Source organism: Telmatherina bonti, assembly GCF_933228915.1.
Source record: "Telmatherina bonti genome assembly, chromosome: 4".
Taxonomy (NCBI): domain Eukaryota; kingdom Metazoa; phylum Chordata; class Actinopteri; order Atheriniformes; family Telmatherinidae; genus Telmatherina; species Telmatherina bonti.
Window position 1 is genome coordinate 24,928,453 of NC_136622.1, and position 15,791 is coordinate 24,944,243.

Here is a 15,791-nt window from a genome sequence, read left to right on the forward strand (position 1 = left end):
TGGAGGGAGGTTGGCTACAACTGGAAAGGAGCACCCTTCTGGATGAAGGCCTGCCAGGCCCAAATGGTTACCATTCAAGTCCTAAAAAGTATTAAGTTGTCTATTCTTAACTTGAGGAACTTTAATGAAATGCAAGTTGATACATGAATTTATATTTTACAAGAAAAACATGTCCACTTATATTGCATGCTAATGTGGCCTAGAAAATTCAGATGAACTTTTACATAAATATTAGAAACAAAGTACCTGTATTTTGTATTACAGGTACTTTGTATTATCCTCAACATTTTATTTAATCTGCATATTGGTATACAGTCGCAGAGAATTTTTTAGTTCACCCTGGTCCCAAATAAATGTTCCTTTCGTTTGTTGTACCAGGCATTAACAATGAACATGGAGTGCTGGTAAACAAGGGTGGTCAATAATTTTTTTCTGTGACTGTATTGTGTCCTCACTTATAATTTATTTTATGTAATTAATCCATATTACCAATCTGAAATTATTCTGCAGATCATCTCTATGTTTTTATGCTTTGTACCTCTCAAGAGACATGTGAGCATTAAGTAGTGCTCATTATCTGCTACAGAAAAAAATTTAGCTGAAGATACTGAAAGCCATATCTTACTACTGATTTTTCTGCCCTGTGAGTCATAGTCAGCAGTAAACCCAGCAATCATGGAAAGTGCAGTCTAAGAGGATATAGTTATTGTCCTCTCAATCCGGATCTATGGATTTGATCTGCCTGAATTAAAATTCTGCTTGTTAAAGTGATCCTATTTCCGTTTTCTCTCAAGTTGTTCCAGAGCATCCAACATGCAGCATCATCAGAGAGAAGAAGAGTTTTTAGTTGATATGATTCTTTTCATTCTTATTCTTTTAAATTAAGCACCAGCGTGTTTCCCTTTTTGTGATTGTATCAACCAGTGAACAATTTTAAAGTTGATCTATCAATGGACTACTACTGCATTTTTTGCTGATTTTTTGTTGAATCATCCATCAATCTCTCTGGCTTTCACACACTTAATTTTACCCAACTCGATCAAGGCACAGCAGAATGGATTGTGTTACACTTCGTGAAAATTCCTCTTCTAACAACTCCACCCAGGCAGAGCTCTTGTCTCGGAGGGGTTATACAATACTGGCCATTATCATGGGTGTGTTTTCCGTGGTGGGGATATTTCTTAATGTCCTGGTAATCGTGGTGACGGCCAGAAACAGAAAACTAAGGCAGCCAGTCAGCTATGCCCTGGTGAACCTTGCTGTTTGTGACCTGGGCTGTGCTGTGTTTGGAGGCCTGCCCACCACACTGAACAGCGCTATGGGATACTTCAGCCTAGGACGTTTGGGATGTGTGTTGGGAGGCTTTGCTGTCACCTTTTTTGGTGAGTCTACGTTTTTTGGAGTTGTTTTTTCTTCATATCGTTTTCTTTCCTGTCATCTAAGAAAATAAATTTGATCCATCTCTCATAGCTCACAATCATTATGTTATTTTTATTATAGAAAAACTTTCATCCTTGCTTCCAGTTTATAGTTAACAGAAGACATAGCCAGATGTTGGAAAACAAGAACTCTAAAGCCAAATAACACAACTAAGCGGAAGGCTTTGCAGAAACATTGAAGAAGGGATGAAAACTAATCACAAATACAAAGAATATAAGACAAGCTCACAGATCATATATTCTGCTGTTATAAAATGCTGTTATTAATGAGCATAAATAGTGTCTCACAGAATACTTTATTGAATACTTAATAATGAATATCACACCTTTCATCTCATTTAACTGACAATTTTCTCAGTTTTCTCAACAAAAACAGCTTCTGTTACATTCCTGGTAAAGTCAATTGACTGAACTAATCAGAAATGTTGGCATTATCTGGGAAACATTACTTAATTTTGTAAAATAACATAACCAATCTCCTGGAGATGGTTGACTACTGAAAGATACAGTCATGGAAAAAATATTAGACCACTGGGCAATAAAAATGAACATGAAATTTTGGTAAACAAGGGTAGTCTAGTATTTTTTCATGAATGTATATCAAGATTAGAAGTTTCATATCTCAAGCTAACTGAAATTTGTTCATGCATTCATCTAATCCACATTACAGTTATTTACTGTTTCATAGGATGATTCAAAATATTAGAATAAGTTGGTTTTATTCTGAATGCAGCAGACAAAATTGTTACATGAATTTTGATATAGGCCTTTTACTGCAGAAGTTTCCTGACTGACTTTACACAATCAATTTCCAAATTCTCTGTTAAACGTCATTAAGCTTCCAGTAGTTTGTAGCTTCCTTGTTTACTCCTTGTGTGGATTCTTTTCAGGGAGGTCTTCTAGACCTGCTCAGAACCGGATCCAAGAACTGTAATGGTGCCTTTATTACAGTAGTTTTCCTCCATATTCCTTGGTTCCACTGAACCATCAAGCCCTTTCTTCATCGTTTTATATCAATGAAGTTGAATAAAACAGAATGTATTCTTACCTTTTTCTTTCTTTTTTTCCAGGTATAGCCAGTCTGTGCACAGTAGCCGTCATTTCTGTTGAACGCTACATCGTAGTGTGTTACCCCATGGGTGGTGTCATGTTTCAGACCAGGTGTGATTTCACAAAAACAGTTTTAAAAATTCCTTTATCAGCATGTCTGATAGCACGTTTGCTGTTCTCAGGCATGCCGTTGCAGGAGTGGTTCTGTCCTGGGTCTGGTCATTTGTGTGGAACACCCCCCCTCTGTTTGGATGGGGGAGTTTTGAACAAGAGGGTGTCAAAATATCCTGTGCTCCTCACTGGTACAGCCGTGATATTGGGAACATGTCCTACATCATCATTTACTTCTCCCTTTGCTTTGCTGTGCCCTTCTTCACCATCATAGTGTCCTACTCGCGACTTTTATGGACCCTCCGCCAGGTGAGCAAAGCAGACACCCAATCTTCAGTTTTCACGTATGCATTGATGTTATAATAAAATCTTCTAGCTGGTGTCTTAGGTCACTAAGCTGCAGGTATCTGAAGGCGGAAGCACTTACCGTATGGAGGTGCAGGTTGCACGCATGGTGGTGGTGATGGTATTGGCCTTCCTGGTCACCTGGTTGCCTTATGCTGCAATGGCCCTTGCTGTCATCATGGACCCAAGTCTTTATGTGGACCCTGTAATTGCTACCATACCTGTTTATTTTGCTAAAAGCAGTACTGTCTACAACCCCATCATATATATTTTCATGAACAGACAGGTAATCCCTCAACAAGCACATACATAAAGAAAAAGAATATTAATTCAGACATATTCCCTGTATTTGCAAAGTAACTAATCATAATCATTTGTACATGTTTTCAGTTTCGAGGCTATGCTGTTTCTACTCTTCTGTGTAAATGGAATCATTGGTCCTCAGAGCCACAAATATCTGAGGGTGAGGACACCAGCGTAACATTTAACAAGAGCAAAAAAGTCTCACTGAAAGAACCTTTAAAAGAGTGAATGTGAGTACAAATGCCCGTGGTCTCATTTGTAAGGCAGCTCAAGCTTATCTGATCTACTGTACAACATCAGCCAACCTCTGCAAAGGACAGAAATCTTTTCACAAATCTAAATAAACTGTTTGATCCTGATCTAGATGCCATATGGCATTTTACATTTGGATTAGTGAAACCACAAGACAACATTTAGAAGAACAGGACGGAGAGTTCAGTTCTGTTAAGTTTATTTATTTGTTTATTTGGCAGAGACAGTACAAGAATACATAGACACCTAGGTGGCCAATGGCGTGTACATAAGGCTTATAGCCCCAGGCTAATTTACGGCCCCTGTCCCTGATTAGGCTCTTCTAGGTGCAGTTAAAAAAAACAAAACAAAAGAAAAACACAAGGTTAATGAAAAAATATATCATAAAGTAGTATACATAAAAGGAAAAAAAAATAAGAGAGAGAAAAAAAAAAGGACAACATGACATCTGGCCATTTCACACCCCGAGTCCATACAAAGTTCAGTGTTCACACTTTTGGCTGCTCTTTAACCAGAGCTTCAGCTTTAATGTAAACAGTCTCAGGTCTGATTGAGACTTTAGCTCCATTTTCAGTCTTCTTTCAGGTGTCAGGCCTCGTTGCTCTTCATACTGGGACTTTTCTCGCCGTTTTCTTTTCACAGCAAAGTATTGTGGTCATTACCAATCAGTTGCAGTTGTGGTTTTCAAATATACCCAGCATGACCTAATTCTGTTTAAAAATGTGATACTGTGTTAGTGAAAACAGTGAAACCTGTTCATAAACTTTTAAGAATATAATGTGGCATTTCTGACATTGGTCTTTTTATGATGTGCAACAGAAAGGGAACATGTTCTTAAATATTTTAGTGTGGAACTTTTTTTTTTTCTCTCTTCTGTCTTGTCTTACTATCACATCAATCTACCTTCAAATATGCAGATGCAGGTTTATGGAATTATTTTGTTGTGGAAGATGGATACAACTTTTTTCTTCCTGTGTATTTGTGGAAGTATCTGAATATGCAACAGTGTCTTCACCATGATTAATGATGTTTTGAATGTTTTCAAGTGAAAATGAAGTTGTCTGTAACTATTTTTACATGATTATTCTCATAATGAGATCGCATTGTTTAAATACTTGATACCTGATAATTATTTACTTTTTTGATGGTCAGAGACTACATATAAGATGTAGCCACGTAGATAATCATTTTAATTTGATGCTTTTACAATTAATCTGACAACAGAATGAGTAATAATCAAAATTCTAAAAAACGTTTGCATTTTTCCACCAAAACCCATGTTTGCTTTCATAAAAAGTACTATTTTGATGATATCAAAGTTTCTTATATTATTCTTGATGTTTTTGTACCGTTTTCAATCAAATCAAGGGTTAAATAACTGCAACATAACTCATTTCCATTTGTACTTACTATTTACTTAGCATCTCTACTGTAGAGTGTGATATATTGATTTTCTAGATGACATGTGCAGGCTGAGTGGGTGAATAAACACAAAGGCAATAATCCTATTTGCATGGCTTTTTATTGATTACAGAAATATTGCTATGACTTTCAATAAAGAAAAAAAACAAAAAAACAAAAGCCAGAATGTGAATAGCTGTATCAAACCTGTACACTTTGTATATACAGAGTGAGGAATCATCTATGTACATGCTACATACTGTCACACTCTGGGAAAATAAGTAGTCCTTTGGACAGGCACAGGCACAGGATCAGTTCACTCTCTCTGAATCCTTCTTAGATAAAGATGATGCAGAAATCATCCAATGTCTGTGCCTGAAGTACAGGAAATTCAAACTACACTCGCAGGCCATCTCACAGATACAGTACATGTTGACTTATCAGCTGATTGGTGTGTGAAACAGTTGTGTGCTTAAACCCCTGGTGCTTGGAGGACTGACTTCGACCCTCATGTTTCTGGCAGCCTGTAATTACAACAGCATGAAGGAACAGTTTGTCTGCGTGTTTAAAGATGTCATGGCCCAGTTAGACAAGCCACACATCACAACCTCTGCATTTCTGCTGAAGTCGAGTCAGATTACCTTATATGGTCCCTGTCAGCACATAACACTTAACAGTGTATTTTCATTGTCTGTGTGTTATTTTTGGTACCATCTCTATGTACTAATGAGGTGTAAAATCATGTGATAAGGTCAAGTCCCATGCAAAAAATGAAAGAAGGTAATCCTTTTCCCACAGCAGCTATTTCACATACCAATTAAAAAACTTGTGTTAATACAGAAACATGCTTGAAGACATGACATGAAAGGACACAGGTATGGTAGTCTCTGAACAGCAACATTATGATCAAATAACAGAGAATGGATGATAAGCTGATGCTAAGAAATTCCTCTTCTTTACATAAAATTTAAAGCAGATTTGCAAAGGTTTTACAGCACTTTGCTCTACTGGGGGACACACGGGCATCAATCTGCACCTCAATGAATCCACAAAACGACACAAGCAATAAGTCCTGAGCTCAAGGAATGTGCAACACGTCCCCAGCCACGTTACCCACTATTACGACTGAGAACAGCATCCTGGATTTATCATTGCTTCTGACAAAGTTAAACTTATGATCATATATACAGATTTATTTAAAAAAAAAAAAAAAAGAAGAAAAAGAGTTTTGTTTTGTTTTGTTTTTTTAAAATGCACATAGTTTGACAGAAAATTGTATTTGAAATAATCTACCTATTAAGAGGTAAAATCAGGTGCAAAGAGAAAAGTTCAACATCAACACCTGTACGTCAGAGAAAAAAAAAAAAAAAAAAAAAAAAAAAATCAAGAAAACATCTCAGTCAAGGCAAAAGAGGAGGGAGGTGTCTAAGAATAAGCAGGTGAGGATTTGTACATGTCCTTTACCTCTCCATCCTTCCGTGTTATCCTTCTCACGTACAGACAGACAGCATCTTGCAGTGTTGTGTTCTTTACAGCATAATGGAACAGTAACGAATCTTTTTATTGTTTACTGGTACGAGGACTGCAGAGTTTGTTTCATTTTAATTGCAAAGTAGTGAAGTAGTGCAACATGGTTAGCAAGTAGTTATTTACTTTTGGTTTGTCAATTTGATGCTTCTTCATCAGTGTACTTTATATCCTACTCTGCTGAAGGGAGTGAAGAGGTAATGACAGCCGCCCGACCTCTGCTGGACAATAAGGTGCAAAAGTTTATCTCTGTAAACTCCAATGATAAACACACTCATTAATTTCAAGTGAACCCATCAGTGTGAATGGGCATTTAAGATAGTGATAAAAAAAAGGATAGAGAGTAAGAGAAAAAGATATAGGGAGAGATCATGTAATAAAGGGTCAAGAGGTTAGGCAAAAGTTTCAGGACTGAGGTGCAATACTTGGTTTGGATTCAGGCTGAGGTGTTATGAAAGCAGTCTATGTATGTACAATAGTCTGAAACAGAAAAAGACAAAAGAGAGCAACAAGGTGTACTCCTTTCTCTCTTTGCCTTTGATTTGTGTTCACTTTTACACCATCTTCCATACAGCTCACTGATACAGCAAGTTCAGCTCACATCCCACTGCTGCCCTCATCTGGGCAGCAGTGGTAGCAGCAGCAAGGAGAATTATCTGTTCTCCCACTTTTCTTCCAGCATCACACGTTTTTTTATGTTTTTTTTTTTTTTTTCATTGTTGATCTTTAGGGTTGATCTGAGTCTTTATTTTATACTTTAAATCTTCAGCTTTTAGTTTTGTCGTTTTCCTGTTATGAGTGAGTGCATGTGTTTTTTTTTTGTTTTTTTTTTAAATCACCTCTCTTGAGTGTGTGTCTTTATGTGGCAGGGTTCGCCTCACTCCTTCAGTCTTTTTTGTGTGGCAGGATCAGTGAATGTATGTCTGACAAGACAACTCCATGTCTCGCTTTCGTGTTGTCGCCCCCGCCAGCACTAAAACAACACACTCTGCCTCCTGCTCTTCCCCTGGGCTAAGAGACACAGACAGACAGGCAGACAGACATGGGAGAGAAAAGAGCATGTGAAATAATGATTTTTTTTTTTTTTTTGACAAACAGACTGAGACATACCTCCAAATTTCACTACATGTCAGTTATACAAATCATACACTATAGGGCCAAAAATACTGCAGAAACACTCCTATTAATACACTGATTAAATAAACAGCTGCTAAATAAATGAATCATCTGGTCATTCTTGGAAATATGACAAATCAAGTGGAAAATCCCTTTTGGAATAATTTTGTGCCCATCAAAAGTACTTAGTAATACTTAGGAAATTAGTATTTCCTAAAAAGTTATATACACTTCATTTTAAAACATGGCATTTTTTCTTTTTCTTTTTGTGAATAATAAAAACAATTTTACCGCCAAAGTCACAATCTACTAACAATCAATTACAGTGTTGCATCTTTATTAAAAATAAATTAATTTAAAATTTTTTTTTTAAATTTATTTAACTTTTAATTTATTTTATATTTATTAAATATTTTAAATAATATGTATTTCATTAAATATTTATTTATTTATTTATTTAATAATTTATTTATTTAAAATAAATAAAATTGAGAGTAAACAATTACTGAACATTGTCATAGCAAAACCATGGGTGCTAGTCCTCTTCCATCCTCTTTTAAAGCTTCTCCACAACATAATAAAACTTGGAAGGAGGGATGAGAAGTGAAAAGGTCTTGGATGGATGGATACTTTTGGCCATATAGTGCGTTAGCAAAATGATCACAGCAAAGAAAACACTCGTCAAACATATTCATCTGTGTATTGTAATCAACCGTACCATAAACTTCATCGGAGTAAAAGAGTAGCACGCGTGTATCCATGCTAATAACACAAAAGAAAGCAAACCCACTCTATGTGAAACCCTCACTTACAGATCACTGAAAAGGTTACATCTCTCGCTGAAGAAATCGAAACAGGACTGCAAATGAAAACAGTTGAATGACCTCCTGTTCTCTGATCACTCATCTATTTTTATGATTGTTGTGTTGCCACACTGAACCCTGAGCTGAACTCTGGGAGTGTCTCATTTAGAGAATAACAGGATTAAATAACTGATAGCTGAGATGATCATTTTGGGTACATGGCTTGAACTACAGCACAAGAGTTTTACATCCCATATTTGAAAAAGATGAAAATTTGAACAGGTGCTGAACAATATGTTGTCTTAGTTCAGGGAACACAAAGAGAAATGTGATGGCATTTAATGAACTGTAACCATACGTAGTGTTACATCAAGGTCCTGACAGAGAAGAAGGAAGGGCAAGAAATAAGAACAGAAAGAAAGGCTGGACAAAGGAGTGACAGAGTGAAAGAGACAGTATTTACCAGAATGGTAGGGGCCACTCAGCCAGTGGAAGTGGAGGAGAGATTTTGACTCTGAGCCCTGGGATTGGCTGCCTCTCTCTGGAAGTACTGCGAGGGTGCGGAGCCTAGCTTATGTGCCATCGCTTTTTAGGTAAGGGAAAGGGAAAGGTTGGGAATATTGAGGTGTTACGGAAGAATTGGAGGCAGGTACACAAGAGAGATTCAACAAAGGATTAGGGAGAAGATGAACAGAGCAGAAGAAGAAAGCATGGGTACCAAAGAGAAGGGACAGTTTATCAGAGCATGATAGATGTGGGACAAAAGGCAGGAATAAAAATACACGCATACACAGACTCAGACTATGATACAACACAGAAATGCTGAAGTAAATCGAAGCCAATGTTGGAGGCAGAACAAGTCTGCAGAGTCAATGTATGTAAAGGCAGACAAAGATAAAACTCCACTGGGAACAAAAAAAAGACTAAATTGTTTTTATTAAGTCCTATTCTGACATGAAAAGCTTGTAGTGACCCCATGGCTGCACTTCAAGTTAAGGTAATGCTAATGCTAGAATGACACTGAATAAATATTGTCAACGCTTCCAGTAAATCTTAGTTTCGTATTTAAATATGCAAAAGACTAAATTTAAATCATTCAGTTAAACAGATATCTAGTCCAAAGCACTGAATTTAATTGTAGATAAAAAGCAAAAGAATGAACAAAGTTTTCACAATTCTTTTTAAAGGGGAAACAAATGAGTGAACATTATTATACCGCTTGTCATATAAAAAAAAGTCAGGAAATAAACTAAGTTATCAAATTTTATAAAATGGGTTATAGTTTTCTAGGTTCTTGCTTCTGTGCACAGATAAGCTTTTCTAGTTGCTGGATCAACCATGCGTGGTAAAGCATCAATAAAAACAGTTTAGAATGAAAGAAAACTTCATGTCAGTTGTTTTGGAGCAGGAGCTAAAGTCATGGTCGGGTAAAACAAGCAGACGATGATAGTGGGAGCTACAGCTTTGGTTTTAAATAGTTTCAAAGCGCATGGCTGTATGCTTTGTTAATACCAAGACTGCGAGTTCTGTGTATGTGGAAGAAGAATGATCCTGATGTTAAAGTTGGAAACAGTTTGTGACATGGCCACACTGTGTTAATGAGAAACAACAATTAAAGCCAACACTTACAGAAACAAAGAGAGTGAAAAGAGGAAGACAGGGATCAAGTCCTATCTTATGTTCTTTTTGTATAAAGGATTTCTCCATTTCTCTGTGTTCTCCTTTCTCTGTTTTTTGTCTTCTCTTTTTTAAACTTATCCTGAAAGACTTACTTGACTCGGGATGGACTGATGATCTCTTCCCCGGATCTTTCTGAAGTTGAATGCCTTTTACAGAGAAAATTGATGCAGCTGGAAAAAAAAATCATTAAAGAAAATGCCTGGTAAGACAGAGTTTGTACATTAAACATGAATATTTAATTCATGATATATGTACTCACTGTCAGCCAGTGTTTGAACCTGCTCCCCTAGACTCCTAAAATATGAGTGCCTAAGAGCATCCTCAGCTGAAACGCGTTTCTTTGCTTCAAACTGGAGAATAATAGAGACAAGACTGTTAGTTTTATTACATTAGGTCTGTTTACCTTATATGATCTCAAACTCGTGAATAATCTATGTAATTTACCTGTAAGAGCACTGAGAGCAGGTCATGACCATCGTTGTCTATTCTGTGACATAAAACAACAAAAGTCAGTGAATAAGAAGGGTGCCAGTGAGGTCAAATGCTGATATAAGCTACAGTATAAAAAAAAAAACTCAGTGTTGTTGCTGGCCCTGGCTGTGAGAACACGCCCAGTCTTGACTACCTGGGCGCGTGATTGACAAGAGGCTCTGCGTGGTAGCGGGGAAAATTAAAAGTCTTAAACTCTTCACTCGTGGTGATACCAGGCCAAGTCTCTTCTGTCGGGGTACCTGTTGAAGACACAGGGGATCAGCTAACATACACAGAGTGAAAACAGGGAAAAGCATATAACAAATGCTGATTTGCCAAAGTCCTACCAAGGATTCTGAAAATGAGGTGAAGCTCATCCTCCACAGTCGACCCAGGGAAGAGAGGTCTGCCTGTAATCATTTCATAAAAGATACAGCCTACACCCCTGGACAAAAACAGAAACAAGGGAGGCATGCATTAGCACAGAGAAACAGGCTGATTCTAGCAAAATGACATGATCAACAGAACATTAGGTGAACTAAAACTGCTCAACACATAGCATAGATTAAAATCTTGTAAATAAATGCCTTAGAAACCCCAATATGAGTATATTGCAGTATGCTGGGATTCTCCGACAGAACAATTAAATGTGGTTTATGGAAAACAGTAAACACAAAATTTTTATTGCGTTTGTCGTTGCATCTCAGTAAAGACTATCAGAGTTGTATAATGATCTACTGAAGAGGTTGGATCTAGAGGGAAGTTTGGGCTACTACAAAGAAATCATAAGTGCAGTGGTAGTTATTATGACTTCCACTGTATTTGTTTTGCTCACCACATGTCAATGGGCGTGGAGTACTCAGTGGAGCCAAGCAGCACGTCTGGAGGTCGGTACCATAATGTCACAACTTCATTTGAGTAGGTCTTTGTAGGGACAGATTTGGCACGAGCCAAACCTGAATTTAAAGGGGAAAACAAAAGAATAAATAAATAAAAATCTAATTAAAATGTAGCTTAAGCTATTGTTGGAATAAAATGCGAACAGAGAATATATTTAACATAATTTATTCAAGAACTTGAAAATAAAAGAAATAATCTAGACTAAATTCTTATAACTGAATGGTAACTCGGAAGTGCCATTGTGTCATTCTTAATATTTACCAGAAGGGGGCAGTATTGGGTGGTTGGTTACTTTATACTAGTTTCCTGTTGGGCTTATGGTGCAGCCTGGCCTAAAGGCGTCACTAGCTAGGCTTTCAAACTCTGCCATTTGACAGTACATCTGTAAATTTTAAGAAATTACTTTCACCAACGTATGACATAAACTAAGCAGTAAAACCAAGAGGATTTTATCACTAAATCTACAGCAATTATAAAGGAAAATTGTTGTTCCACAAGAATAAACAACCATAAATATTTTCTTGTTCAAACATGGGAATTGTTCAGTCAGTTGTAATTTACCAAAGTCTGCCAGTTTAAGCTCTCCTTTTTCATTGATGAGCAAGTTCTGGGGCTTAAGGTCTCTGTGGAGAACCTTCCTTCTGTGGCAGTATGCAAGACCTCTTAAGAGCTGGAATAAGAAAATCTGAAAAGGCAAGAAAACAAGTATGGCTCACAAATTCAGAAAAAAGTGACATAAATGCAACATAGTGATTAAAGCATACATGCATCTAACATTTTCAACGGTATTACCTTGACATTGTGAACACTCATTATGCTTCCACAGTCATCCATGTACTGTTTGAGGTCTTTTTCCTGATAAAAGAGAGAAAATAAAGTGTATTTTGTCTTGTCCTGCGTATGCAGACTGCAGTATATCACACACTCTATTCACCTGATAAACATTTAAGTGAGACTTACCAGGTACTCAAACACAAGAGTCAGGCACTTATCAGTGTGGATAATGTCATGGAGAGTGACAATATTGGCGTGTTTCAAGTCTTTTAGGAGAGACACTAAAGGGGGACACATATCAAACACAATCAGCCACACAGAGGTACTTGAAGTCTTACGATTTAAACCTGTGAATAGCAGCTCAGTACCTTCTCGGATGGCTGTGCAGGGCGCACCTTCCTCATGCTCCAGGCGGATCTCTTTCAAAGCTACTAAATTATCTGTTAACTTGCTTCGGCCTTTGAACACCGTGGCATAGGTGCCCTGCGGACATGGTGAAGAGGTGAATATATTTAAAAAAACAAACAAAAAAAACAAAATTAAAAAAAAAAAAACAGAGCAAACTTAATACTGGCTTCCTTCTTTTCTGATCTCACCTCGCCAAGTTTGTCCAGTTTGATGTAAGTCTCAAGTTTCCCAAAGCCAATCTCAGACTACATTTTAAGAGACAGAAAAAAAAGACAGCAAGACGTTAGTAGTGACATCCATGATAACTATCACCAAGGCAGTTTTGGATTTGTTTTCAGTGTGGCCTGTTTGTAGCCAAGGCTGAGACGCTCCATTAGATTTCAGTTTATGACCTCTTGAATCAAATCGTCCAGGTCAGGGTGGTTAAAAAAAGAAGAAAAAAGTCCCACTACACATGTGGCCTTCAACTGCACGAGTATGAGTCAGTAAGGCCTAAATTATCCTGTGTGTTAGTGCTGAAATGTTTGCTTGGCCTCTCCAATATCCAGCATCTGCAGTATTTTACATCGGTTTTCCTTAAACACATTAACTTGAGGTTACTGGAACAATTTATTTCTTCCTTCCACTCCTTAAGGGTTTCATAATATTTAGCATGGCTTCTTTGTCAAGGGAACTACACAACTTTAATATAAATGCACTGAACCTAAGAGGTTTAAAAACAATACATATCACATTTCTACATAATGTGTTGCCTTTGTCAGATATCTCAGGAAGTAAATGTAACAACAGCTTATAGTCCTGGCTATACATATTTATCCCTAAACACTTCTAAATATATCCACAGAACAAGCTTTACATGGATGCACAGGGTAAAGTCTGAATTAATTCTGACTTCAGTTAATACACAGCACAGGCTTTATAATATATGTGGCCTCCGGGTTTCAAAGTCATGAATTATAAATGGATGTAGCTACGTCAAGCTGCGGTGCCCACAGGCCTGTCAGGGTGTATCCCTCTGTCTGTCACTTGTCTTCCTCTGTGTTTCTCTTTCTATGTCAACATTGGTATAACCATGTTTTAAACTGCATTCATCCTTCTTAACCCACCCATCTTTCTCTATCTTGAGTCCTGACACTCATACACGAAAGCCAGGGAGGCGCATGTATATGTGGCTATGAGGCGGATATGAGGGGGAGGGTATCCACTGACCAAGTTAGCTGTTGAAGCATGTGATCTCTTTAAAGGCAAGCCTAAAAACTAACATCAGAGCAGGCTCAGGTCCAAGATGACACGGTAGCACACTGAAACAAATTACCATTTGGAAGGTAATGCAAACATTTCAAAGGAATTATTAACAAAAAATAAACTTATTCATGCATTTTAATAGCTGCATATTGTGAATTTGATGGTGTTGGTCATATTCAAAATCAGTCACAAAAACATAGATGTGTTTGAGCATTTTGCCGAGACTGTGTACATTGATTGGTATTTAACCTGCATATAAATAGGCTACTTAAGCACAACAAAACCTTGTTTTTCTGTATTTGTGACACTGACACAAAGCATTAAAACAAGTTTTAAAGCTTCAACAGCCCTTGATACGAGTGAGATCCAATGATTAGAACCTGGTTGGAGACTACAAATATATCTGGCCCCCAAATTTTCAGACCCCAGAAATATCTGCAACAAGCACACACTAACAAATATGTTGTCAAGAAGCTGTCACATGGTACTGCTGAGCTATGCTGAACTGTGCTGCTCTTTTGGAGTTGGTCTTATGAGCAAAACACACCCACGCAAACAAAAAAAAAACAAAACGCATACATTATTGCCATTTCTTTCACACAAACTTCCTTCCAAAACGAAAAAAAATAAAAATCTAAAATCTTCTTGATTTCTCGAAGCATCTTTAAAAACAAAGGATGGCTAAGGTCTTTGTATCCAAACCACTTTCTGCTCATAGTATACGATCTAACTACCTTGCGGTCCCTTTTTGCTTGTGCGCATTTGTGAGTGTATGCATTTGCGTATGCTTTCGATGGCAATGGGTTCATTTCATTCCCAATGCTCCAGTGAGCTTACTCAGCAGAACTAGGTCAGACTGTGTTAGTGATGAAAATGAAAGAGACGTGAAACTAAATAATAATAGTTTGTGTTTTGTCTGAGTCTGTGCAGGGACAGAAGGGTCGTGTCGTGGTCTACATGTAAACATCTGATCTGCAGTGATTAAAAACATGCAAGCTCATTACTTTGATGACATTGCAGTGCAGTTATATTGTCTTTATGTTCTACCTGAAGGAAAGCTTGACAGAGAGAGAGAGAGAGAGAGAGGGTGAATGCAGAGTATTGCGTAGGTGAGAGAAAATGAAAACCCTCTGCAAAGAGAAGTGGCTGCAAGCAATGAGAGAAGGGAGGAAATAAAAACAACTGTATTAAGACAACGCTGTCCAAAGAGCTGAAATAAAAATCTTGCACTTCTTGTCACCTTTTCATGTAAAATGTTTTTTTTGTTATTTGATTTTATCATTTAAAATGATTTGATAGAATACTTTGAGTGTCGTTACACTCAGTTTCTTAATTCACACTTTGCAAAACAACTCTGACTACTGCAATCAACAAAAATACTCAGATCACTCTGCTGATGTGGAGTGTATCAGTGATGGACAAGAAGCTGAGAACAGGCTACCGGTCAATCATTTTGTGGCATGGTGCAGATGGGACATCGTTGGATCCAAATCTAACATAAGTGAAAGTGCGATGTTGGATAATCTCATAGTTTAACTACACTTTAAATCAATACTAAGACACAAACATGTCTATACATCACGATTAAAGTAACTTCAGTATCCCAGAGGTGCATTTAATCAGAAACAGTAGCAGCTCTTTCGAAATCTGATTCCCTACACACCAACAGTGACTACATTACAGAACAAGTTAGCATTGCATAACATGATCAAGTGTTTGACTTTGAGATAAAATGTCATCTTATTCTAGGGTACCATGGAACACTGAAACTCATTGAACTGCAGTGAATAATTGATTATCAATGGGCAACAGCCATGACAGAAAACTGATACCAACCAGCTTCACTTGCATTACACAAGAGATAACTTTGTGATCAAAATACATGGTCTCAAATACAAGAATCTGCTACGGGACACCAAACACATGTTCAGTGTTACAGTTTCAGCTGACTAACATACCGATCGTC

At 37.3% G+C, this 15,791-nt stretch overlaps 2 protein-coding genes across 6 annotated transcripts in view; one reads left to right on the forward strand and one right to left on the reverse strand.

The window, feature by feature from the left end:
* Positions 1-1,054: 1,054 nt before the first annotated feature.
* parapinopsina (parapinopsin a) lies at positions 1,055-5,360 on the forward strand (the record flags this gene model as incomplete). Its single annotated transcript, XM_079238519.1, has 6 exons — positions 1,055-1,382; positions 2,510-2,600; positions 2,672-2,909; positions 2,989-3,231; positions 3,336-3,408; positions 5,242-5,360. The coding sequence occupies 6 exons, from the start codon at positions 1,055-1,057 to the stop codon at positions 5,358-5,360; spliced, it is 1,092 nt and encodes a 363-aa protein (XP_079094645.1).
* Positions 5,004-15,791, reverse strand: part of LOC306754849 (cyclin-dependent kinase 17-like) — a 38,926-nt gene continuing 28,138 nt past the window's right edge. For 3 of the 5 annotated variants that reach the window (XM_079238945.1, XM_079238942.1, XM_079238944.1), the window contains 11 exons: positions 12,769-12,825; positions 12,541-12,655; positions 12,359-12,453; positions 12,191-12,253; positions 11,960-12,083; positions 11,334-11,454; positions 10,846-10,943; positions 10,653-10,758; positions 10,472-10,514; positions 10,287-10,377; positions 8,116-10,197 (listed from right to left, as the gene is read on the reverse strand). In XM_079238945.1, the coding sequence (XP_079095071.1) occupies positions 9,905-10,197; positions 10,287-10,377; positions 10,472-10,514; positions 10,653-10,758; positions 10,846-10,943; positions 11,334-11,454; positions 11,960-12,083; positions 12,191-12,253; positions 12,359-12,453; positions 12,541-12,655; positions 12,769-12,825 (1,206 nt within the window). In that variant the 3' untranslated portion in view covers positions 8,116-9,904. Of the gene's footprint in view, positions 7,440-8,115; positions 10,198-10,286; positions 10,378-10,471; positions 10,515-10,652; positions 10,759-10,845; positions 10,944-11,333; positions 11,455-11,959; positions 12,084-12,190; positions 12,254-12,358; positions 12,454-12,540; positions 12,656-12,768; positions 12,826-15,791 lie in introns of those variants that run through there. The other 2 variants (XR_013771276.1, XM_079238943.1) reach the window with 2 other exon arrangements.